Source organism: Mustela putorius, unplaced genomic scaffold (genome assembly GCF_011764305.1).
Source record: "Mustela putorius furo isolate JIRA1106 unplaced genomic scaffold, ASM1176430v1.1 tig00000224_pilon_pilon_pilon, whole genome shotgun sequence".
In the NCBI taxonomy this organism is placed as follows: domain Eukaryota; kingdom Metazoa; phylum Chordata; class Mammalia; order Carnivora; family Mustelidae; genus Mustela; species Mustela putorius.
This window is the reverse complement of record NW_025421321.1, coordinates 16,189,981-16,217,068: the sequence shown is the minus strand read 5'-3', so window position 1 is coordinate 16,217,068 and position 27,088 is coordinate 16,189,981. Positions and strand designations below refer to the sequence as shown.

The 27,088-nt window shown below is 36.6% G+C and overlaps 1 protein-coding gene across 1 annotated transcript in view; it reads left to right on the top strand.

The window, feature by feature from the left end:
• The window catches only part of TMEM131 (transmembrane protein 131), a 210,067-nt gene that overhangs the window by 140,395 nt on the left and 42,584 nt on the right, over positions 1-27,088 (top strand). Inside the window, exons 9-22 of the mRNA XM_045077772.1 lie at positions 98-248; positions 352-408; positions 1,800-1,861; positions 10,895-11,003; positions 13,824-13,932; positions 14,795-14,948; positions 15,043-15,213; positions 16,663-16,773; positions 16,865-16,999; positions 20,002-20,106; positions 21,461-21,547; positions 24,984-25,136; positions 25,237-25,312; positions 25,497-25,614. Of these exons, the coding sequence (XP_044933707.1) occupies positions 98-248; positions 352-408; positions 1,800-1,861; positions 10,895-11,003; positions 13,824-13,932; positions 14,795-14,948; positions 15,043-15,213; positions 16,663-16,773; positions 16,865-16,999; positions 20,002-20,106; positions 21,461-21,547; positions 24,984-25,136; positions 25,237-25,312; positions 25,497-25,614 (1,598 nt within the window). The remainder of the gene's footprint in view (positions 1-97; positions 249-351; positions 409-1,799; positions 1,862-10,894; positions 11,004-13,823; positions 13,933-14,794; positions 14,949-15,042; positions 15,214-16,662; positions 16,774-16,864; positions 17,000-20,001; positions 20,107-21,460; positions 21,548-24,983; positions 25,137-25,236; positions 25,313-25,496; positions 25,615-27,088) is intronic.

The following is a 27,088-nucleotide window of genomic DNA, read 5'->3' as shown; positions in this document are numbered from 1 at the left end:
ATAATCATCTTTCAGTCATTCTCATCTTATTCACTAAACTGTGGTGGTTTTGGAACATTACAAAATCTGTGCTACATATGGTCTGTTAACTTGTCAGGAGATCCCTCCTTATGAAACCAAGGGAGTGATGAGAGCCAGCTTTTCATCCAGAGAAGCAGATAACCACACAGCTTTCATCAGAATAAAAACGAATGCTTCAGACAGCACAGAGTTTATCATTCTTCCTGTTGAGGTAGAAGTTACAACAGGTTAGTAGAAAACCGAAGGAGTTGCAAATGTGTTTGTTTTGTCTCTAGTACATCTTACTTTGGGCTAAGTAAAATCTAATGGTTTACTTTTCTCTTTTCCAAGCTCCTGGAATTTATTCCTCAACCGAAATGTTAGATTTTGGTACACTACGAACACAAGGTAAAGAAAAGAGACAGTGTTTTTCTAAGTCTTTAAAAAAAAACTCTCTGTTCGGAACAGTGTTGAATGGCTGACTCTTCTTTAACTCCTTGGTAACTCAGAGTTACCTTTCAGTGAGTTACACGATCTCGTAGAAACCTACTGTTGGGAACTCTGAGCCCTCACGAGTTCATACCCCATTCCTCTGAGGGACACCATTGCTTACTAGGTGGGAAAGCAAGGTCATGAGATAAGTGAAGTCTTTTAAACAGAACAGTGAGGCGGAAGTTATAGTTTCTGAGTTTTTTAATCTAGTTTGTCACATATTCAGTTATACTGAATCTTTTTTTTAATAGTAAAATAGGGGTGCCTAGGTGGCTCAGTGGGTTAAGCCTCTGCCTCCGGCTCGGGTCATGATCTTAGGGTCCTGGGATTGAGCCCTGCATCGGGCTCTCTGCTCAGCGGGGAGCCTACTTCCCCCTCTCTCTCTGCCTGCCTCTCTGTCTACTTATGATCTCTCTCTCTCTCTCTCTGTCAAATAAATAAATAAAATCTTTTAAAAAAAAATTTTTTTTAATCTTTAAAAAAATAATAGTAAAATAAAAAATAAACTATTTCTGGATTCTTAGAAGTAGATAATGCCATTTTATTATTAATTTTATTATTAACATTAATTATTCAGTTATATTATAATAACATAATGTTAAATTTGCCCCAGATGTTCAAAGAAAGTATTCGATTTCTAAAATTGAAATCACTCAAAGGATTTATTAAGAAAAAAATAGAAATAGTTATAATTTGGGATTTCTGTGGGTCATGTATAATTAGAATTTGGTTGTTTAGGATTAAAGACCCCTTTTTGAAAATTAGATTTGGTTTTAATGTGATAATTTCACATTGCACATTATTAATTTGCTTCCTTATGCTTTCCTGGAAAACTGAAAGATTAGTAATAATGTCTAATTCCACTAAAAAATTGTGTTTTGGGGGCACCTGGGCAGCTCAGTGGGTTAAAGCCTCTGCCTTCAGCTCAGGTCATGATCCCAGGGTCCTGGGATTGAGCCCCGCATTGCGCTCTCTGCTCAGCAGGAAGCCTGCTTCCTCCTCTCTCTCTCTCTCTCTCTCTTTCTCTCTCTGCCTCTCTGCCTACTTGTGATCTCTGTCAAATAAATAAATAAAATCTTTTTTAAAAAAAATTATGTTTTGTTTTTCTGATTATTTAGGAGGGCATGGTTCTTGTAATACACTGTATCCTTATGAGCTGGGTAGGATCACATTCTTTTTACTAATGTAATTGTAGTTCTTTTTCATGTCCTAGAATAGGTTCAGTCTCATATCTAATAAGGTAAAAATTCTAGCTTGCTGTAAAGCACACATGTTAAAGAAATATTTCTTTTCTTCAATTTTAACAGATCTACCAAAAGTTTTAAACCTTCATTTATTAAATTCAGGAACAAAAGATGTACCAATAACAGTAAGTTTTTATCTATTTTTTCCAAATTTATATATTCTGTTTTTAAACTTAAGAGAAAGTTAAAAATAATTAAACTCCTCTTCTAAATGATTCTGTTTTATGGTGGCCTAGTGTAGTTGGGTTCTAAGTGTGATGTGAGAAACCTGTTCTTCCTCTGTCTTCCTTAAAGATGAGAAGGAAAGTAGATGATCTTCTTCAAGCCAAGTCTGAACCAAAGTCCCTGAGGTTCTTCTTTAGGTATCATTTAAGAAACTTGTGGATTCTGATAAATCCTAGGATGTGTGCCGTGTGCAAAGAAAAACGGGTTATAATGGTTCCATCAGGTTTAGCTGTTAGACATAAGGTATGGGTAAGTAAAGAGAGAGGGGTAGAAAGGGTTCAGATGAGTTGGGAAATAATAATAAAGCAAAGAGATATGGTAGGTATTGGGAGAATGCTGTTAGTATTTGTCCAAAGTATCCTTCTAACTGGCAACTACTACAGCATGCTAGATAGCAGACTACAAACCAGGGTCCTCTTTTCCCCTCACACATGCACATGAAACAAGTGAATTTTAGGCCTTACTGTGGAATTGGGGAGCCATTCCACGATTTTAGGGAAAAAGAGAGAGACCCAAATTTTGCGTTGGTCCACAACTTTACCTCCTAGTGAAGTCCTGAAGATACATATATAGGAAATAATGGGAAAAGAAAGTAGTACATTTTTATTATAATTTGTGCTAATATCAGTAGCCTAAATCAGAGAATTCTGATAAAATGAGATACATCAAATGGGCATGAGACTTAGGGACCTTTGTCCATCCATGGCCAAATCCAGAGTTTTTAGCCAGCTGGTAGCATGGACCAAAGAGAGGAGAGTTTGCAAATCCTAAATGAGGGAGCAAGAGATGGTCATCCCAGGTAACCATATCTGTGCAGTAACTGTGCTCATTGATCATAATCCAGGCAGTGGCCTGCTGTCTGACCTAGTATTTTTTGCTGCTAAGTAGAAGAACTAGGGAGATGGGGTCTGGTAGGGAGCTTCCCCAACTCTACTCTGGGCTGAAACTGCCCCACTTGGAATTCCTGCCTGTCCACTGTTGGCAGGCTGAAAGAAACCTGTGGTCCAGTTGCCTGGGTCTGCTGTGATTCACATCCGTCCTTCTCAGGGGGTCCTTATGGGTTGGGACCCCACCACAGATGACAAGGAACAGCTCTTTTGACCTGGCCACCCTGGTACCATTGAAACAAAACACAACAGTATGAATAGTAGCGTTATATCTCTTTGTTTTGTTATTTTTCTTTTTAAATAGCAGCTTTAGTGAAATATTTTTATATGCTTGCTTTTAAAAAACTTTTTTTGATTCAGTTTTTGGAAAGATTACCATCAAAGTCTCTGTGGAATGAAACTATCACCATGTTCTCTAGTAATGACCTTTTACATAAGAAAATATTACAGTGAATATTTCTGTTGTATGATATCTTTGTAATTCCTATTTTAGCAATAATTAATTATGTTTTCCTAAATACGTAATGCTGACTGTTACTATATTGAGGGGTTAGGGACTGATTTTGTCTCTCTAACTATATTGACATTTTCAAAGTATATGGAAAAATGAGCAAAATAAGAACAGTGTAAATGTTTATAAAGATGTGAGTTATATGTGTGTTAATAAGAGCACCCTTTTGGACAAGGACCATTCTGTAATAATATACTTGTTTTCTTTGTTTGATGTTAAAATACCTGTTGTCTTATAAAGGTAGCTGTGTTTTGTTCTTGTTTTCCAGTAGAATGAGTTGGGAAGTATTCTCTCCTATTTTGGGGAAGAGTTTGGAAGAAGTGGTGTTAACTCTTCTTAAATGTTTGGTAGAATTCACCAATGAAGTCCTGTAAGCCTGGGCTTCTCTTTGTGGGAAGTTTTAAAATTCAGTCTCTTTAGGCCTATTCAGATTGTCTGTTTCTTCTTGCTTCACTTTCAGTGGCTTTTGTCTTCCTAGAGATTTTTTCACTGTGTCTCAAGTTTCTAATCGGTTGGTGTACCAGTGTTTATAGTATTCCCTTATGATTCTTTTGTCCCTGTGAAGTAGGTAGCAGTGTCCTGTTTTTCATTCTTGATTTAAGTAAGTTAGTCTTCTCTGTATTTAAAGATGGTTTTGGTCAGTCTAGCTAAAGGTTTGTCACTTCTGTTGATCCTTTGAAAGAGGGCAGCTGAGTGGCTCCATCGGTTAAGCCTCTGCCTTCAGTAATGCATGATCCCACAATCCTGGGATCAAGTCCTACATTGGGCTGCCTCCCTGGCAGGGAGTCTGTTGCTCTCTCTCTCTTTCTTTGTCAAGTAAGTAAATAAAATCTTTAAAAGAATTAATTTTTGGTTTTGTTAATTTTCTATTTTTGTCTGCCATTAAAACATCCTTTAGCTGATGAGTAAAGATGGTAGAGAGTAGGAGAACCCCTTTGTTCCCTTGACACCATTATCCTCACATTTGCAAACTAAAAAAAAAGAAATCTGTTAGAGTTCCCTCTCCAACCATGAACACACACACATTTTAGGTTGTACCGGTCAGTGAAATGCAAAGGCCCTCTGTATCACTAAAATGTTAACATTTTGAAATCTTTCTTTACCCAGAATTATGATTGTTTTTGTTAAAAAATTTCTGAGTTCGTTTATCTGGGTTATTCTTTTGTCCCTGTGAAGTAGGTAGCAGTGTCCTGTTTTTCATTCTTGATTTAAGTAAGTTAGTCTTCTCTGTATTTAAAGATGGTTTTGGTCAGTCTGCATAATAGAATATAATTCCTTCTGCTAGATTTGTTTAGATTCTATTGGCTACAACCTACTTACCTTCTTTGAACTTTTTGATACTGATTTCTTCTTTAGCCCATTTGGCTACATAGAGCACATTTACTGTATCTGTGGTAGTATATCCACCACTCCCCCCAGCCCTTTTTCTCTGGAGTGAGCTTAAGTGCTTTCTCCACTGGGAAAGCCTCTCCTAGCACAGCTTTCTGGCAGCACACTGGAAGATCCCTTTTTTGCTGCAGACGGCAGCTCTTCGCCTGTAGGGCAGACCTTGACTGTCACTGATGGATCACCCAGCTGTTGCCTCAATTTGAGATGTCTGATAATTTTTATTTTTGTGTGTTCTCCGTGCTGTTTGTCCATGGTTGGTTTCTTCTGTCTGTGGGACACCATTGCACAGGGCAGGGTCGTTGTGAGAGCTTTCTTGTTGGACACACTTGACGCCTGCAATCACTTCTCCAAATGTGAGGGTTTAGAGATTTGATGGGAAAATGACTTTACTTAGCCCAAGCAATTTTGTCCAACTTTTTACATACAATGAACGGACCGAAACAAATGTCTTTTGGGACACCTGGATGGCTCAGTCACCCAGGTGTCTGCCTTCAGCTCAGGTCATGATCCTTGGGTCCTGGGATAGAGCCTCGCATCAGACTCCATGCTCAGGGGGGAGTCTGCTTCTCCCACTGCCTGCTTCTCCCCTGCTTGTGCTCTCTCTAACAAATAAATAAAATCTTGTTTTTTAAATGCCTTTTCCAATAAACGTTTTCTTTAAAATGAAATTACCAATCATAAGAATATGAATGAAAAAATACCATAGTTAGGAAAGAGAAGGAAATTCAGTTATAAAAGAGAAGGAAAGAGGCTCATGTTCCTCCTTTTTCTTAGAGTTTTAGGATACATTATAAGTCAACATTTTTGTTCTTACTATGGGTCAGGCACTATGTTAGGTTCTTTACATGGATTATCTTATTTAATACGTGGATTACCTTATTTAATACAACAGTCCTATAACATACACAGGTTCTGATTTTCCAAAGAAGGTAGATGAATCAGAACTTTTTTTAAAGACTTCTTCAACCATAAAAACTCAAAAGTTACTTAAAAGTATATTAGTATATAATGATACCAATCAAATCTTTGCAAATATATCATTTTAATTTCATATGTAGTATTTCTACTAAAATCCTTTTGATCTATAATACCTGTCTGTATATCTGCATCTGTAGCTACCCGTGTATGTATTTTTTCTAATATCCAGAGCCTAAATTCTGCCAGTGTTTTGGTAGTCTTGTCATATTTCCTCATTCATTCTTCCTTTATTCACCCAGTAAATATTTAATGAGCGTCAGCTATATGCCAGCTTTTGTGCTAAGTACTGAGAACACAGCAGTAAATCAAACAACCAAGGTTTCCACCCCTTTTGAGCTCACTTTTTAGCTGGGAGGCTGATGACCAGTATACAACATAATTGTAAATTGAACCAAGTTCTAACAAAAAAAGAAACAGAGTGGCATGTAAGTTGGGGGAGGGAGATGGTTTAGATAGGGTTGTCTCTGAGGAGCTGACATTTGAGGTAGTAACTGAAGAGTAAGCAGTTGGCACCCATAAGAGAAGCTGGCAGATGAAAGTTCCCATCAAAGGGAAAAGCAAGTGCAAAAGCCTGAGGCGGGAACAGCTTTGGATGTCATGGGAAACAAGGAAGGGTTGAATGTATAAGGTGAGGGCCATGGCTTTTGGGCTTTGAGAAGTGTTTAGATTTTATTATAAGTGCAACAGCAAATTACAGAATTTTAAGCAAGGGAGTGACATCATCTGATTTGTGAGGGTCATCATCTGTGTTGTAAAGATCGTAGTAGCTACTTTGTGGAGAATGCACTACATAGAGTTAGGAGTCTATTGCACTGGTCCACTTGAGATGGTGTTAGCTTAGACTGCTTACCTTATCGGCCAGGGGACAGGCCCATCTACCATGGAAACTGAGTTTTAAGAGAGCTTCCTAAGGTTTTTTTCCCCTTTCTGCATAGCATGCCAGACATAGAGACTGACACATTTTTTTTTTAAGTGTCCCTGCCTCTGTCCATTTCACAAATATGTAACATCTTAATCAGAAGCTGGAGGGTTTTTTAATTCCCCTTCAGGGAATTCAGAGTCTCTTCATCTTTCTAGATATGGGACCCCTAAAGCAAGTGTCTCAAAATAAAAGTTTCTTACCTGCAATTGGACAAGATACCTACCAGACATTGATGGTGTATAATGCAACTCCGAGAATATGATTTTCCTCAACACTTAAAAAACATTAGTGTGGAATAAATGATGGAATAAATTTGCATGAGACATCTTAAGAGGAACATTTGCATAAAGTTTCCTTACTGATAATGAATAAGAAACACGGATGTATTTGTCAGTTTACCGCTGTCAACTTGATGTGAGCTTTAGTGAATTTGTGTAGCTACTGTTAAAAATACAATTGTTACATTCTGGAAGGTTTTTTCCTTACTTGCTCAAATGTTTTTGTGAGTAGTTTTAGAGTGTCCTGGACCTTTGAATCTTACTTGAGAGTTAGTGAGCTTTAATTGGGTATGAATATCATGAGAAAAGGCTAGAACTATATTTAGAACATGTGCAAGCTGCCTTTCCTGGAAATCTTGCCATATTTTTTCCACTTCTCAATGATCTTTAGTAAGCAGCAGTTAGTGACTGATACTAAAACAGATTGTTAGTGTAAATATGCTTAATACAAGTTAATGATTATGTATTATTTTTCCTTTAAAGCCACCAGAATGGCCAACTATTTAAGTGTTTCGTTTGTTTGACCATGTTTTTGTTTCCTTGGAAGATGAATTTTAACTGGTTTAGGGTTGGGTGTTTGTTTTTTATTTTTAATGATAATAAGTGAACAGATCATTCATATAAAACACAAATCAATTAAATACTATTGCTATAATATATATACATATATATTATATATGTAATAATACTGAATATAAAAATTTTCCTCTGGTAAGGAGAATCTTAAAGTAATATGTTTCATGTGAGAAAAATACTTTTCATCAAGTATTCTAAGATCTTACTTCTTACAGTGACTATATATTTTTAATTTAAATTTAATTTAATTAACATATATTGTCATTAGTTTCAGGGGTAGAATTTAGTGATTCACCAGTTGCATATAACACCCAGTGCTCATTACATCAAGTGCCCTCCTTAATGCCCATCACCCAGTTACCCTATTCCCTGACCCACCTCTGCTCCAGCAGCCCTCAGTTTGTTTCTTATAGTTTAGAGCCTCTTATGGTTTGCCTCCCTTTCTGTTTTCATCTTATTTTATTTTCCTTTCCTTCCCCTATGCTCATCTGGTTTTTTTCTTAAATTGCACATACGAGTGAAAGCATATGGTATTTGTCTTTCTCTCACTGACTTACTTTGCTTAGCATGGTACCCTCTGGTTCCATCCACATCATTGCAAATGGCAAGATTTCATTTATTTTTAATGGCTGAGTAATATTCCATTGTATATACATGCAACCTCTATACATTCATCTGTCAGTGGACATCTGGGCTCTTTCCATATTTTGGCTATTGTGAACATTGCTACTATAAACACTGGGGTTCAGATGCCCCTTCGAATCACTATGTTTGTATCCTTTGGGGTAAATAGCTAGTATTTGGGGTAAATAGTGCAATTGCTGGGTCATAGGGCAGCTCTGCTTTTAACTTTTTGAGGAACCTCCATACTGTTTCCCAGAGTGGCTGCACCAGTTTGCATTCCCACCAACAACTTAGAGTGACTGTATTTTAATAAATATCATTGCTTAGCTATTTCTGGTTTGTGCAGGCTGATAACACTCAAAAAATGTTGTGGTTGTTCCTACTGAACTGCCACCTTAGGCATGTTTGAAAATGGTCAAGATTTCGTTGCTGCTCTGTCACATTCAGTAGAGTATGTAGCAGTCCTCTGCAAACTACAGAGCTTTATCTGATCATCTTTCTAACAAATCTCGACCTCAGGAGAAAAGTGGCTCATTTGAAAAAAGAACAAAATGAATAGAATCACAAAACTTTGTAGATAGATGGAATCTGAAAAAATACATAATCCAATCCTGGTGTTTTTACAAGCAGGAAAAATAAGGCCTAGAGTAGATGGGCAGCTTACTCAAACTGACACTTCTACTTAAATAGTTAATTTCTTCTTTGTGCATAAACCCATCACTATGGGACTGTCACATATACTTCTGTACTGCTTTCCATTCTTTTGGAAGAAGTACTAGTGTAGTAGTATAGTATTTGAGACCTTTCCATTTTGTAGTTTATCTCACAGGTCAAACTGCATTGTTTTATTCCTTAAAAATAACACACACATGGACACACAGCCTTCAAGGAAGGAAGGGATTGATATTTAAAATGATTGCTACTAACAGCAAGCTTATTGATAATAAATATTATCAATATGAACAAATCCACTTGCAGCTCCAATTAGAGATTCAAAAACAAATGAGAAATTCAGAAGAAAGATAAACTACTGAGAGAGCCTGGAGCCAAGAGCTCAGGCTACTAAGATTTCCAGCTCGGAGAACTGCAGAACCACCATCAGGTCCAATAAAGACAAACAGCGGTGAGAAGGGAGATGCCCTACCATTTAATCATTATGTGTATAACCAGCTTTGTTCCCTCGGATCATGGACACAATGCAAAAAGAGCTTTTCTTCATACTCCTCTCACGTGCTTCTTGTGCCTTTCTGCAACTGCCCTTCATTCGGTTTAGTCAGATTTCCACTTTTACAGATCAACTGGAAGGGTGGGTAGGGAGCCAGGGGAAGAACTCCGCGACCTGCAGAGATCTGTCTGTGCCCGTGTTAGCAGGTACACTTGGTGAGTGTCACATCAGGCTTTGACAACAAGTTCAGGAAGCCCCTGAAAATTCAGCAAAAACCCTAGAAAGGTTTCGAGACCCAAGTAAGATTCAAATTGAATTCTAAAGGAATATTATTGATCAAGATTTGTATATAGTACCATGACTTCATTGACACATGTTTAGGCAGTAGGATGCCAAGTAAAGGGCCCAGACCCTGGATCAAGTCAGGATACCCGGTTTCCAGCCCCACTTCTTGATGCCTAAGTATTGAAACATCTCTCTGTACTATAAGATTCTCTTCATCTGTAAAACAGGGAAGCAGGTTGGGATCTTTGTTCTTTCCAATGAAAAATGCTTTGTGTCGGTAAAGATAAAAAACCCCTAACGGGGCGTCTGGGTGGCCCATTCAGTTAAGTGTCTTCCTTAGCTCAGATCATGATCCCCTGGGCTCCTGGGATTGAGCCTCACTTCAGGCACCCTGCTCAGCCAGGAGTCCACTTCTCCCTCTGCCCATTCACCTGCTTGTGTTCTCTCTCTCTCTCTCAAATAAACAAATGTAATCTTAAAAAAAAAAAAAGGTAACTGCACCTTAAAATGCATTTATTTTTCTAGCTTGCTCCAAAACTATAAACTTGTACTGTTTGTTATTATAGGCTTAGTTGGTGAATAGTAAGATCTGATTTTTTTAAATTAAAACTGTTCTGACCTCTCCAAGCTACACAGCCCTTCAGTCCTCCCCATTGCTCAGGCCCACAGCTGGGAGCACAGCCCTGTATAGTAACAGCAGCATGCCTCACTTGCACAGCCATGCCCTAGAGACATAGAGAAAGTACCAGCAAAAGTGGGATCTGCAAAACTACTGGCAAAGGGCTACCGGCTCCCAAATTCATGTTCATTCTTCATATAGTCAGGATATTATATTTGTTATTGTGGAGTTCTTCAAGAAAGACCCTATCATAAATCTTCACGTCTCCTTCTCTCTTAATATGAACTGGGCACTTGTTTAGAAAATAAATACTTTTCTTTTCTGTTTTATGTATTCATACCTAGTGTACTAGTTTGTCTCTAGATTTATACATTCACCTATCATACACTTTTCCTCTAGCCATCATTTTATTTCATGAAGATTCTTTTAATTGTGTTATGTTAGTCACCATAAAATACATCATTGGGTTTTGATGTAGTGTTCCAAGATTCATTGTTTATGTACAACACCCAGTGCTCATGAAGACACTTTATGACATTAATGTGAACTTGTGTCAGTTTGGCCTGTTCTATTGAAAGGGAGCACATAAAGTAAAACTTTTCCAATTTTGATTCTGCCTCACTTTTCAGTACACTCTCCAGTATAAAGTTACTGAGCCATTAGACTAAAATAAGGCTGTATATATTTTTCTGTTTACAGAGTGTTCGACCTACACCACAAAATGACGCTATAACGGTACACTTTAAACCAATTACATTGAAAGCTTCAGAAAGTAAATATACCAAGGTTGCAAGTATTAGTTTTGATGGTAAGTATTCAGCTTTCTCTCTCTACTGAAGTATCTTATTTTGATAAACCAGAAGCATATATATTGATATCTTAGTGTAGAAACACTGACCATTTACAGTCAGATTTTATATTACTGCTTAGGTTGGTTTATCTTATAAACCATAACAAACTCTTATTTGATTGCTTCATGAAAGAAAATGCAAGTTCATAAACTGCAATTAGTATTAGCAAATACATTAGGATTACAATTAAATTTTTGTAATCTGGGTTTTCACATATATACTTAGTAAGGTTTGCCTTAATGATGAAGTCATTATTTTTTTGTAATTGAGTGGTAATGTATTTGGATTTCATAAGTGTGTTTGAATTTGAGACTAGAAATAAAGTATTCTCTGTAACAGTTTCACATATTGGCTTTTTAAACAAGGCAGACAGTTCTATTATTTTAGAACTGGGCACTAAAATAATAGCCTTCATGATAGCATTGTCAAATTAGAGAACTATTATTTCAGACATGTATATTATATATTTTGACAGTTGAAATGTTGACCCAGACTTTACCATATTTTAATAGCATGTTCTTATTAAGCTTTGCCCACTTTACTAGAACATTTATTGAGTTTGCTGTCACAGAAATTTTTAAATAGTGATTTAGTGGCTGCTTAGCTGTACTTAATGAGAACTGACACTCAAATGGGACTCTTCTCATAAGGGCCCTTGCAAATGAGGAGCCCTGAAGATTACACTTCAGCTTTATGATGAAGCCACCTCCATTCATAGCCCACATTTCACAGCTTAACTCCTCATCAGAAAAGAGCATTTGTGGGGCGCCTGGGTGGCTCAGTGGGTTAAAGCCTCTGCCTTTTGCTCAGATCCTGATCCCAGAGTCCTGGGATCGAGCCCTGCATCGGGCTTTCTGCTCAGCAGGGAGCCTGCTTCCTCCCTCTCTGCCTGCCTCTCTGCCTACTTGTGATCTCTGTCTGTCAAATAAATAAATAAAATCTTAGAAAAAAAAAAAGAAAAGAGCATTTGATCACTCTGCCCTACCGAGTGTGGAAGACTCTGCACAGTGTTTATAAGAGCATCTGTGCTTACTCCTTGTACATGAAGAGCTCTGGGGAGGTTCTGGAGCAGTGCACAGGCTGGATGCCAAGCTTTACTGTTCAACTTACGAGCTCAGAGAAAACTCTTGAAGAAACAAGATTAAATATGTGGCATACTTTCATAACCCAGCTATCAGGAAATAGTAATGTAGAAGGTTTTGATGCCCCAGTTACTTCCAAATCTGTGATAAATTGTCTTCTGTGTTGCTGGAGTACCACAGTCATGTCTACCAGTATCAGCATCAGTGAGTGCTTTCTCTTCTTTCAACAAGAAGAGCAGCTGGTAGTATCCTGAACCTGAGAACTTTCAGGATCCATCCTTCTGATAAATTCAGGCAGTGGGGGAGTGTGCACCAAGAGCAGGTGTGCTGTATAGTTCTCCTAAGCTCTTCTTCTCCAGCTCCTGAATCGACAACCCAGTAAATGTTCCCCTTCTTGAGATAAATGAATGTCAGTACCTTTAGTTCTTCTGAGATCACAGGGTCTAAAAAAATTATTTCTTAAATTATGTAATATTAATAAAAGGAAAAGCATCTTTTAAACCAGTGCTACATTTCTTAAACGTGGTTTTTATCATCATGGGAAAATCCTTCCACCTTTCACCTCCCACCTCCCCTTCTATCACCCCAGTGCATGGTGGGAATATTGTACAGCCTCCTAAGATAATGAGCCCAGGGCTACACAGCAAACAGAAAGAAATGAGGATTAATGCAAGTTGTAAAAATCTGAAATCACTGTCTGACATAGCCATATACTAGATATCATACCATCTTTTTTATTTTTCTTTCTTTGTGCTAACGTTGGGTAACACACATTTGCAAAACTCACATAAAGTTCTCCTAACTAGAAGTGTTCCTAAACTACCTTAAGTGGGATAAAGATAAACAGCTTCTTTATTTGCTTTGAAAAGAACATCCAGTGGGTACCCAGAATGGATCCAACTGAATCTATTTCTATAATTCCAGATGGAATTATTCATAATGCTACAAAATTTAAAGATTTTACTTCATCTCTGAGGACAGTATGATGGCTTTAACACTCTTTTGAGTTAGGCTTGGCTAATACAGAAAGTCAGAGCTCGCAGCTCCTGACACTTCTTGTTCCATGACACTTTACTGATATTTATTTCATGCTATTTTACTGTTATTTATAACACAGCTCTGGCATACAAGGAATGTTAGTCCTTGATACAGCTGTAAACCAGTGGTTCTCAGTGGGAGCTGGTTTTGCTTCCCAGGCCAGGGGACATTCGGCAGTGTCCACAGACATTGTTGGTTGTCTCATCTGGGGGGCTGCTACTGCTGTCTAGCAGGTAGAGGCCTGGGATGCAGCTGAGCATCGTCCAGTGCCCAGCACAGGCAGCCCCTGCACCCCAGAAGGAACTAACCTGGCCCAAAATGTTAGTAGTGCCCAGTGTGAAAAGCGCTGGTATAAGGAAAGCCGTAGCTTCAGGCTCCATGGAAGCAGCTCAAATAACTGTTTTTTTCTTCCTCAGTTATGTTCACTTGCTAAATCCTTGTCTGTTTAATCCCATTACAGGAAAATTAAAATATTTCTCCCTTTTTTGGATGAAAAATGTGGTATTTGATGTAAAATGTTGTCAAAGTCTCCTGTTTGCCAATCTGAAAGCTCAACTTTGTTTTTTAAAGATTTTGTTAGTCGGTAGTCACTCTCAACTTCTGTAGAAACTCTCGTAGCAAAAGGTGACAGAGATTATTTTTTATGTTTCCTTTTAGCATCAAAGGCAAAAAAACCATCTCAGTTTTCTGGGAAAATAACTGTTAAAGCAAAGGAAAAGAGTTACTCTAAACTCGAAATACCTTATCAGGCAGAAGTTTTGGATGGGTGAGTTTCTCTTTAAAATAAGCTTTACAACTTTCGCTAATTGGTAAATTGTTTTTCTACTAATTGACCTTAGCAAAAGTAGTAACCAAATTCACATGAACCCCCTGGAATTACTATTAAAAAAACATCTTACACTTCATAGTTTTTACTTTTTTAGAAGAAAAAGGTAAATGGGATGATAAGATTTGGGCTTAAATGAAGTCTTAGTGATTTAGTAATAACATAGAAAAAGGAATCTATGATTTTTAAATAACATTTAAATCATTGGAGCTATTTCCTTTCTGTAACTCCTTTTGTAACATAAAAGTGGTTGTGTTTTGTTATTAAAGCATATTGTCACTTGAAACAAAATCATTTATATTCATTTATAAACTCATAAACAGTGTTCTAGAATTACAACTTTTTATAAATGGGCAATAATATAATGTAGTTCATTTTTCATTATACTTAAAACAATAATAGTTTAATATGCAACTTGGTAGGAACTCATTTTAACAAAGCTGGTCACAGTTAAATGATAAACATGAAAAAAAAAAGCTTTAATAAAATTACATATGAAACCACAAAAAAATGATAAACATGATCTTTTTTAAGTAGCTTAAAACTTTCTGTTAATACATTCTTGATTTTAATTGTTCAATTGCATATAATTCAATAGAGAATAATTCTTTATATTACATGTCAGTATTTTGCAGTCTAATGTTTGTTTTAAATTGTATGCTCAAGCTCTAAAATATTCATAGTTCTGATTCTCCCATAACAGTCTTTAATGCTAAATGTAAAATTAATACAACAGAACTTGGATTTTAAATTAACGGATAGAGATAAAAATGATTTATTTTGTTTATGTTTTTTCAAATAGTTATTTGGGATTTGATCATGCTGCCACATTATTTCACATTCGAGACAGTCCTGCTGACCCCGTGGAAAGGCCAATTTACCTGACTAACACTTTCAGCTTTGCTATCCTCATTCATGATGTGTTGCTACCAGAAGAAGCCAAAACAATGTTTAAAGTATGTCTGGGACCCCCCCCCCATTCTTCATTTTATTCATCTACCAACTAGATAATGCTGACCCATTGTTTTTTTCTCTCCCCTCATTTCCTAGGTTCACAACTTCAGCAAACCAGTCTTAATTCTCCCGAACGAATCAGGATACATTTTTACTCTGTTTTTTATGCCCTCCACATTGTCCATGCACATAGATAATAATATTTTACTTATTACCAATGCTTCTAAATTTCATTTACCTGTGCGGGTATATACAGGCTTTTTAGATGTAAGTATGTCATCTACCTTTAACATTTAAGCTCCCAGCCATCTTTTGTGTTTTCAGGTATTATTAGGCGATCATTTTGTACATGCTTAAACTTTGCCGTTTTCTGAGCTCTACAAGTTGCTCTAATCTCTCCTCTTAGTACTTTCAAGGAGACTTGTTTTCATCCTTCCCAGTAGCCATCTATCCTTTTGTGACAGCTGGCATTTAGATCTTTTCCACATTGTGCTTCTCTTGGCTTTGCTTTTAAATAGTTATAGTCACGGGGAAACTGAAAACAAACTAAGGGGAAGAAGATAATAAGCAAAAAAATAATAATAATAATAATACAAGGAGGGCAAAAAGGAAACTATTTAAGGAGGTGGTGACCAAAATCAGGAACTATAGGGGCGCCTGGTGGCTCAGTGAGTTAAAGCCTCTGCCTTCCGCTCGGGTCATGATCCCAGGGTCCTGGGATCGAGCCCTGCATTGGGCTCTCTGCTCAGCGGGAAGCCTACTTCTTCCTCTCTCTCTCTGCCTGTCTCTCTGCTGACTTGTAATTTCTGTCAAATAAATAAATAAATCTTAAAAAAAAAAAATCAGGAAATACAGCATGAAGAAAAGAACCAAATAAGAGAGTAAGGTGGTAAAGACACACAGTTGGAATAGCAGAAAAGAATAAAAGTCATTCTAGGGCACCTGGGTGGCTCAGTGGGTTAAAGCTGCTGCCTTCGGCTCAGGTCATGGTCTCAGGGTCCTGGGATCGAGTCCCACATCGGGCTCTCTGCTCAGCAGGGAGCCTGCTCCCCCCCCACCTGCCTCTCCATCTACTTGTGATCTCTCTCTGTCAAATAAATAAATAAAATCTTTAAAAAATAATAATAATAATAAAAGTCATTCTAATACAGAAAAGAAGCCAGGGTGGGGGTCCAAACTAAGCTATCCTTAGGATAATCAATGAAAGAACTTTAGGTAAGAAATAAAACTGGTAAGAAAGATAAGAAAGATAAAATGAAAATTAGAACATATAGAGATGTAGTTCTCCAAAAAGTCAACATCAGCAAGAATTTCAGAGCTGAGGGGACTTCTCTTTCTTCATTTGTTTTGCTTGAGTGATTACACATTTTTGGCTGCTATCATGAATACATTGTTCACTAAGACCAAGGACTTTTTGCCTAAGCTCTGGGGCTCTACTTACCTGTGCCTAGTACTTTAGCTTCCTGCTTCTTTTATGGGTCTTTAGAGGAGAAATAGTTATTCTGTAGAGACTATGAATGTCTTCATTTCTAATTACTAAAAATACTTCATTGTACAGAATTCTTAATTATATTTTATATATTTGTATCTATGTATATCTTGCCATAAAATATAGAAACCTTAGTATGTCCATATAGCTACTTTCTCTTGATAACATGCTTTTTTTTATATAAGTGTGATTTAATGTTTAATCTGTTTTCTTTAATATCTTTCCAGTACTTTGTATTACCCCCGAAAATAGAGGAACGTTTCATAGATTTTGGCATATTGAGTGCTACAGAAGCAAGTAATATTTTATTTGCAATTATAAACAGCAATCCAATTGAGGTAAAAAAAAATTGTTTTTATTCTAAGTCACATTTAGGGATTTTATGCTAGAGCTATAGTAATCCTTTTCATATCTTTCTCTTTTTTTAAGTTGGCTATAAAAAGTTGGCACATCATAGGAGACGGTTTATCAATAGAACTGGTAGCTACTGAAAGAGGCAATAGAACTACGATAATTGCAAGCCTTCCGGAATTAGAAAAGTCATCTTTATCAGACCAGTCATCAGTAAGCAAACTTTCTTATTATTTCCTTAAACTTAGTTATATGTTTAAACCCCAAATAAAAGACTATTCCTACGACACATACTTGAACTAATGTTTTTATGAGACTCTTAATAGCATCAGTTATTTGATATTAAAAGGTTCTTGTAGATAATCTACTTCAGCTCCCTTCTTTTATGATGAGGGCACTTGAAACCCAAAGGAGTTAAGTTCTAGCTTGTCATAAAAAGTTCCGTTAACAAAGAAAATTTAAGTGATCTTATTGTAACACAAGTGTCATTACAAGAGAAATTCCAATTGGTACTACACTAATCCTGTGTTCATTGAATTTACTTGGCCAAAGAGATAGCCCTGTGCATTGGTAGAAAGTGTTTTTAGTTATACAGAATATTTCTGGACCGTTTTCCATAAGTGAGACAAACCTTGTTTGATCCCTTTGTAGATCTGCCCATGTACTTCAACTCTGTCTTAGAAATAGGTACAATTGGTCATAAAAGAGCATGAAACAAGAGAAAACAGATATATCAGTCAAAGGCCATACCACTACTGAAAGTGGAACTTGGAGTTTATACCGATTCACAACAGAACTAGGAGAGTTACCTTATGTGAGAAGGAGCGTAACATACCTCATCTGTAAGTTAAGGATAGAACTCCTTGTGACAGTCTTCTGAAAGAAAGAGAGAATGTCCTTATGCACAAAGATGGTTGGCAAATATGCTTCCATGGGATGCCATCAGCTATAAAAATTTATTTAAATAGTTTGTGCCAGAAGGACCCTCCAAAATAACTATTTTGGAGGGCATTTTCGCACTATGTACCACTCCTGGAATTCTTCCCATGGAAGTAATTTAAAGCGCTAAAAGCTCACTGGTATAAAACTGTGCTGCCCAGACAGTTGGAACTAATTAACATATGGCTACAGAGCCTTTGAAATGTGGCTAGTCTCAGTTAAGATGTCTTACGTCAAATACACACCAGATCCGAAGACTTAGTTTGGGATTGTAAGCTGTTAATAATAATATTAAACTACTGATAATGTTTTAATATTGATTACATGTTGAAATGATAATAACTTGGATACATTAGAATAAATGAAAAGTATTAAAATTTTTTTAAAAAGCTAAAATCTGTGAAAAAGAAGATGTTTGTAATAGTGTTATTAATAATTTCAAGTACCTGGAAACAGTCAAATACATAAAGTAAATCATGATTCTATGATTGCGTATGAAGCAAATAAAAAAACTATAAATATAATTGTGTGTAGAAACTTGGAAGATGATTTTTTTTTATTGTGTCCTATTAGTCACCATAAAGTACATCATTAGTTTTTGATGCAGTTTTGGAAGATGATTTATGAGAAAGTGGAAGACAGTACTAAATACTCTAATTGCAACTATGTAGCATTCAAGCTACATAATCAGATATTTGTGAACAGAGGTAATTTATGTCTGTTTATATTTTAATAATTTATAACATTTTAAATTTGATTCAAAAATAAAGCCTCCTTTTAAAACAAGTATATATATGTCCAAGGGAAGTAATATTTGTCACTCCAGCTGAGGTTTTATTTTTAATAAAAGTAGAATGCTGAGGGGCACCTGGGTGGCTCAGTATTAAGCGACTGCCTTCAGCTCAGGTCATGATCCCAGGGCCCTGGGATCAAGCCCCGCATCTGGCTCCCTGCTCAGCGGGAAGCCTGCTTCTCCCTCTCCCACTCCCCCTGCTTGTGTTCCCTCTCTCGTTGTGTCTCTATCAAATAAATAAATAAGATCTTAAAAAAGAAAAAGTAGAATGCTGAAAAAGGGCAATAATTAAGCCAGCCATTAATGTATTCCTTCAACAGTAAAGTTAGAATAAAAGTGTATATATATCTACTCCCAGCTGTTTGCATTTTACTGTTTCCTGGGAAGACATTAAAAATATAATAATTCTAGAAATCTGGATCATTTCCTAGCAATAAATAGCATATGTTAACACATACTATTTAAACTTGAAAGGTCCATTTAAAAACATAAAGCCAGTTTGATAATTTAGGGTTTTAGAATTAGCTTTTATATAAAACTGTAAATTTAAAAACAAGGGACAGAAAGATGAGATCATTGTTATGAACTCTTAAAATAGGAAGTTGTAGTGAGTTGCCAACTTCAAAATAGCAACTCCACAAAATGATTTTTCTTTAAGCTTATAACACTTTAAACTTTCAACTGTTTTTCTAAAACCCAAAGCTATGAACTAAATTATCGTCCTGTTCCTTACAAAACACACATTGCCAACAATTCAGTGTTCTTCAGACCTTTGTACTGATTTGTGCAGTCTACACAGTAGAGTAGAAAGCCTTAGAATGGCACAAAACCAACACAGAAAATGCTTCTTAAAAGGAGAAAGTGACTATGTTTGGTGTATTACCATCTTCTATTTTAAGGTAACCATGAATTCTAGATAAAATATAACTAATAATTAAGGTGCAACTTCACAAAATGAATTATTTTTCTTTGGGAATTTCACAATTGAAAAGTGCTGACAGGAGGAGAGGGGACAACCACTGTCACACACCACACACAAAAATTGACTCATACAGATGAAAAACTTAAATTTAAGACCTGAACCCGTAAAACCCCCTAGACGAAGGGGGCAAGTCCCTTGATCACATCAGGGTTGGCGATGATTTTTTTCGATCTGACTCCCTTTGCTCCAGCCCTCACCCTCTCTGTTGGTGCAGGTACATGCAGGATGTGTGAGGACCATACCCCTTTTGCACCTTGGCAGACGGGAATCTGTTCCTCAGGGAACTGTTGTCTCAGTGGCCCATGGAATAAGTGTAGTAAATAGGGATCTAAGAATGGGCATTATTTTGAGATATTTGTACAAGATGGTATGGTAATTCAGTGTCATACAGTATATGTTAGAATTTGGAGGTCAGGCCGTTACAAATAGTGTTCTTTACCATTTTAATAGGAAACTGCAGCTAGCGAGGCTAATGAATGATATCCTTTCTACCACACACAGGTAATATTAGCTTCAGGCTACTTTGCAGTATTCAGAGTCAAACTTACTGCAAAAAAACTGGAAGGGATTCACGATGGAGCCATACAGATCACCACAGACTATGAGGTAAAGACTGTGGGAATTCATGTCAATGAGGTTTTTCTGATAATTCAGTCTTTTTTTGTTTGTTTTTATAGAAATGACTAAGTTTGCTAATAAAGTTACAGTTTATCTGTTTTGTACCTTAAAAACTGAGCTTTTAGTTTACAAAATCTTGGTGTTCATTAGCTCCTACTTTTCTGATATAATCCAAACCTCTTAACTAAAAACAACTTCAGAAAAATGGCTTTGGCACATTTTTAATTGCTCTCTTGGAAACCTGCTTACACATAGTTATAGCATTGCACAGATCCTGACTGAAATTCCTAAATGAGATAACTGATTCTTCTGCAATCATTAATACACTCCTGTGTAATATTCCCAAAAAGGAAGATACAATCAAGAAATCATATCTTAATTTGAGTTCTTATGATACTGTATTTACATGAGTCATTCTAAGTCAAGGGCAGAGTAAGAATCATTGAGCTTTTGAAAGACTCTTTGTGGTGTTTATTATCATGTTGCATTCAGTCAGATTTTTTAATGGATATATTTCTGCCAGACTTAAGTATTTTAATTTAATATTTACAAGTTCTTCAGGAAGCTGAACACTGCTAAATTCAACAAGTTGCTTCCGCTAGTCTCTTGTTTTCAACCCATACAACCCCCACATAAAAGAAAGCTAACTCAGAATAAACAGAACTGGTCATTTAATAATAATATATATAAATAATATATAGTAATAACTATAATAGATTTGTTGGGAGTGTGTCAACTAATTACCTCCAAAAGTGAAAAATTCTTGTTTATCACTCTGAGAGAAATAAGTACATTTCATAGCTAAGATAAATTTTTATTAGTATGGATAAAGGTGAGAATTGGGAAAAAATATCTTAAGTATTTTTATGAGTTTCAGAGTGTAAGTTGATATTCAGCATCTATACTGTTAAACTCATTTTTTAAATTAAGTTGAGGTCAATTGCTGCATACAAAAAATTTAGAATCACATAACTCTGGAAAATGCTAAGTGTTGCATACATTGTTTTAGGAGTAGAGTTTGACTTTCCTTGTTAACGTAATCATCCACAAAATAACCAGTATTATGAAAAATCTATTCTTCATTTCTTCCCCATTGTTTCATCTTATTTACCATGTTTTCAGTTTACATTTACATGGAAATGTATTTCAGAGCATTTTATGGAGTACATTGGTCAAATTGAACAGTTTTCATGGGTAATTTTAATATTGCTTTTGAGTTGGTTATTGCTAATATAAGTCCCAAGATGACCTTCTTTTATATCCTCAAGAATAATGCAATAATGATCAAGATCAATCTCATACTTAAACACATTTCTTTATGGTCTGCTTCTTCACTTTACAGATCCTAACAATTCCTGTGAAGGCTGTAATTGCAGTGGGTTCGCTGACTTGCTTCCCAAAACATATGGTTCTTCCACCTTCCTTTCCAGTAAGAGATTTAATTTATAGGGGTTTTTAAATATATATATGTTTTTTCTTTGCCTTTACCTCTGTGTTCCTAGAATCCAACAGTAAAGTGAGTTATTCTTTATTAATTGCTTATTTTAAGGTAAAACATTGAACTAGTTACTTATTTTAAGGTAAAACATTGAACTAGGTTCCATAGGAGGTATAAAGAGGAATAAGAAATAGTCCCTTCTCAAAAAGTTTTCTATTTAGATTGGGAAATGGACCCATGATTCATAAATGTAAAAGCAGAATGTAGAAAATGCCCTAAAAGTTATAAAAATGAAGTGCTGTGAGTGAACTACACACATAATTGTCCATGTGAGCTAGCTTAGAATTTCTTTTGGCAGGATAGATAGGAAGGGTAGTTAGAACTTACATTCAGATCCCTGGGATCAACCTGAAGGCACAGAGGCAGTAAAGTCTGAGATGGCTTTATGTAGTAGTGAGTTGTCTAGTTTGACAAGAATCAAGGGAAATTGGAAGAGGAGATGAAATGACATGTTGGAGTGATAGCATGAAAAAAATGCATTTAAGTCCATGAAAAATCTAAAGTTTTTAAGCAAAGGCATGACATCATTAGAGCTGAGCTTTAAACATTGTTTCTCTGGCAAAAGTAAATAAAGGGTGCATACGGAAGTGACAGTAGAGTGTCTGAGGTCAACCCAGGAACTCTGTTCATTGTCCATTTGAAAAATGTCAGGAGGGGCTTTGAGCTTAGGGCATTGGCAGAGGCAGTAAAGCCCTTTCATATTTCTAAGCCTTGGCTGTTAGTCTGTCTTGAATGCCCTTCCTCATGGCCTACCGACAAAGAACTACACATTTTCCGAGATTCAATTCCATGTCATCATATCCCTGATGATTTCTTGACTCTGCTAGATAATTACTAAGTATTACATCTTGGAATGATTTTAAATTACTCCTTGCAGCAGGTGTCACAAGTGCTTTAAAGTATTGCTCTATGTGTTGGTCTTCTCCATGAGACTCTAAGATCCTCTAGGAAAGGGATAAGGGATCCTATATCCCCAAAGCAGGCAGTTAGTAAGTAGGTAATGGGTGGATGAAAGAGCAAAATAATGGAGAAGTGAGCTTAGGCAAGAGACATTTCAGATTCAAACTGCTTGAATATCCTGACAAGGCCCTACTAATTGAAGTAGCTAGGTAGAGTAGATAGAGTCAAAAATATGACTTAGAGTTTGAACCTAAAGAATAAAGAAAAAAGAAATGGAAAACCAAGAGATAGCCACAGCCTTTTGCAGGAAGGCGATGTGGTAAGTTCAGGAGACATGGGGGCAAATGTAGAAGTGTCCCTTGCCGTGTGGAAGGAAACATGGTGGGTTATGAGAAAACAGCATGTTGTAAAAATCTTAATGCTATATATAATAAAACTTAAATTTGGAATTTAGCACCTTAAAAAGATAACTTTTGAGTTCATAGTTTCAACCTATTTGATTCTTAATTAAATCTTTGTCTTCTTATCATTCCACTTTGCACTTGACTTCATTATTTATCCAAAAAGACCTTGTTCCTTTGCCTTTTCAATCAATGATCTCCTTAAATACAGCACAAATCCTAGAACAGAATAATTCAGTAGTGACACAGCATAAGGCCCAGGGATGGAGTAAATGAGAAAGCGTCTGTATAAAAACAAGGTGTTGATTTTGAACAAAGTAGGATTAAACTTTTAAATATCCTCAGATGGCTTACATTACCAGATACTTACTTGGAATCACAGATTAACTTGATATTACTGTCCTAGTCAGGCTGTTATAACAAATTACCACAGATTGGGTATCTTAAACAACAAGCATTTACTTTTCACAGTTCTGAATGCTTGGAAAGCCCAAGATGAAAGCACTGGGCAGATGCAGTATATGGTGAGGGCATTGGTCCTGATTTTACAAATGGCTGTCTTCTCACTGTATCCTTACATAGCCAGCAGATCAGGGAGGGAGGGCAAGCTCTTTTGTCTCTCCTTTTAAGGTCATTAATCCCATTCATTAGGACTTCACCCTTATGACCTAATCACCTACCAAAAGCCTCACCTCTGATACTGTCACGGTGAGGGTTAAAATTTCAACGCATGAATGGGTTGGTGGGGGGGGGGTCACATTCATTCCATAACAGTCACAGGTTCTGTAAAATCCTTATCCAATGGAGTATACTAGCACCAATTAATGAAAACAATACATCCAAATTAGCATTTCAAGTACTCATAATTTAATACTTAATATTTGAATACCATCATAAAATGAACTTTTATACCTGTTACCTCTTTTGACCCACCCTCCAACACACACACACTCCTGAGAGACAAAACATGGACTTGAGCAAAATGATTATTACCAGTGCATGCCAGGAAGACACAGCTGATTAGAAGCCAGGCTCAGGCTGTCGGGCTGTCGGGCTGTCAAAGATGGGCTTTCTGCTGTGTTTCCCTCTGCCTGGGGTGCAAATGATGAGTATTACTTTTAACCTCACCCTCCCTCATTCAATTCCTTTTTTCTGTGTGCTCTCTTAATTTCTGTGTCTTCTTATACCAGATATTTGCCCAGTGGGTATGATCATTTTTGAGACTTCTTCCAATGACTAGGAATCATATTATAAGATCGAATTCTAAACTCAAATGAAAGGAAAGATTATAATATATTTCTTATTGAAGATTATTTAAATTATTTAATTTTTTACTTAAAATCTGATACCCTATCATAGGGAGAAGCATGCAGCTGATAAGAGCAGTCATTGGTTATCTGGTTATTTAATCTGTCTGCTGTGTTAAGATATTTGATAACCTGTATTTTTATAAGATGTCTAATTTGTGTTTAGCACAAATGATATTTTTTCTTTTAAAAAGAAAATACTTCTAAGTAAAATAAATCTGATTTTTTTTTTTGTCTTGTTTGGCTTTTGATTTTAGAATTAAATTATTTCATCGTGAATTTGGATACTTGGAGGGCAGCCTGGCCTTGGTATAAACAAATCTTGCTTAACAAACTGACAATGACCATTTCCTTTATTCAAAGCTATCTCTGTTTATTACCTTTGTTGGCAGCCTCATTATTTTAACATCAGATATGGACATTTTTCTTATTTTATTTCATTTTCACAAGATTATAGAGATTTGTCCAACTGATTTTTGTATAACAGGTCATGAAAATGACAAATTAAAAAATAATTTTATATATATATATATATATATATATATATATACACACACACACACACACACACATAGAGAGAGATAAATATAGATATATTTGGGAGCGCTCTGATTACAAAATTAGAGATTATCAAGTGATAAAAATTCCAAGTGTCTTTTGGAGTTTGGTTCCTGAAAAATATGTCTGTCACCTCTAAATTGTGTGTTCTTAAGAAAATCCAACCATATACTAATGAGTTTGTTTGTTTGTTTTCTTCAGGGGAAAGTAGTTCATCAAAGCTTAAATATTATGAATTCCTTCTCACAGAAGGTAAAAATACAACAAATACGATCTTTGTCAGAAGATGTGCGATTTTACTACAAACGATTACGGGGCAATAAGGAAGACTTGGAGCCAGGAAAAAAGTCAAAGGTTTGAGAACATTGTATTTGAGGATTCCCTTCTGTTAGTATTGTGTTACAGTGACCTTCTCTGGATTTAGGATTCACGGTTCTCCTGTGCCTCTTTGTAGATCGCAAACATTTATTTTGATCCTGGACTGCAGTGTGGGGATCATTGCTATGTTGGCTTGCCTTTTCTATCCAAATGTAAGTTATCTTGCTATTCTCTGTCATCCCCTTCACTCCACCCAAAATATTCTTTGATGAAAGGCTGCCGCTTTCAAAGTCCATCTCTATCCCGTGGTACTATGGAAGTCATTTGAAGGGAAGTTGACGAGTGGTTGTAGATTGTAGGGCTGAGTTTGTCATAAAGTATGTGTCCTTGTTGTAGCTGAACCCAAAGTACAGCCTGGTGTAGCCATGCAGGAGGACACATGGGATGCTGACTGGGATTTGCATCAAAGCCTCTTCAAAGGATGGATGGGAATAAAGGAAAATTCAGGTCATAGGTGAGTGGTTTTGCTTTAAGTATGTTTAGCTGTTTTTATAAGTTTGAAATGTCTCTGTTGATACTACTTTCTAAATGTTACTCTTATATTAGGTTCTTTTACTTCTCTATAGCTAAGAAAATAATGCTTCATCTTCAGAAACTTATTAAAAAGGAGTCTTAAATTGCCATTTTAATTCCATGTTGCTCGGAAATACACACACTACCATTTTTCTCTTTCCTTCAGTGCTCGAGATACTTCCTTAAAATCAAAGACCTATTTGAAGTTGTCTTTATAGAGGATGCATACATTGTTCACCTGAGATACAGCCATTTGCGTAAGAGCTACCACTGCCCTCTGCTAAAGGCTCTGTTTCCTAGGTTCAATCCTGCAGTGGAGACCAAGTATCCATTTGCTCCTTGTGAAAAGAACTGCCTCTTCCCTTTCCAGGTGCTGAGCCGTTAGGGCGCACCTAGAGCCCAGTTCACTGAGGCTCAGCCATATGTCATTGGCAAGCAGAAAACGTGCTAATGACAAACCCTACCACACCTGGATTCAAAAGCAGAAACACACTTCCTCAGCAAGGTAGAAGTACGATCTTTCTTGTACTCCAGAAGAGAATTTGATTAGAATATTGATAACATGGTAACTGATAACAACTGCTCTTCTTCACTTGGCTAATTTGAATGTATTTGTCAGTATCAAGATAATCTAATTTATAGTACTATAAGTTTTTCAAACCATTAGTGATTGAATCTGAGGGTTTCGTTTATCTGAACTATCTACTATCAAAACTTTTCTTAAGGCAAAAGAGTTAAATTTCTACTTTAAAATGGTGAAAATAAATAGAGAGAAATCTCTAATGAATTCACTAGTTCTTGGTCGCCTACATTTCCGTTACTGACCTTACAGTGTATAGACAGTCTCCAAATGTTAACATTATGAATAGATAAACTTGGAGCGGTGCTAAAGAGCCTCTTCACCTCTCCCCTACCAAAACCTCTCTCTTCCTCCTTGTATGCCCAGCACTCCACAGCTAAGAAGCTAGGCTTCTCATCTGTCCCATACCATCATGTCCCAGGTGCACAGTGACTGTGGCATTCTCCCTGCTGCTGACTTTTGTGTTACAGAGAATTTCTGTTCTTCGTCTTGTAGAAACTTACCAATATTAGAGTGTCACAGTTCAGTAGTATTGTGGGTTTAAATGGGCTTCAATGGGGGCGCCTGGGTGGCTCAGTCATTAGGTGTCCACCTTCGGCTCAGGTCCTGGTCCCAGGGTCCTGAGCCCTGATTTAGGCTCCCTGCTCAGTGGGAAGCCTGCTTCTCCCTCTCCCAGTTCCCCTGCTTGTGTTCTCTCTCTCTCTCTCTCTCTCTATCAAATAAATAAATAAAATCTTAATGTAAAAAAACAAATAAAAGTGGGCTTTTGTGTTTGGGCCCAGGAACCTTAGTGCTGTGTGTAATAGTGTTTCCTTAGGGAATATGTTCTTGAGTT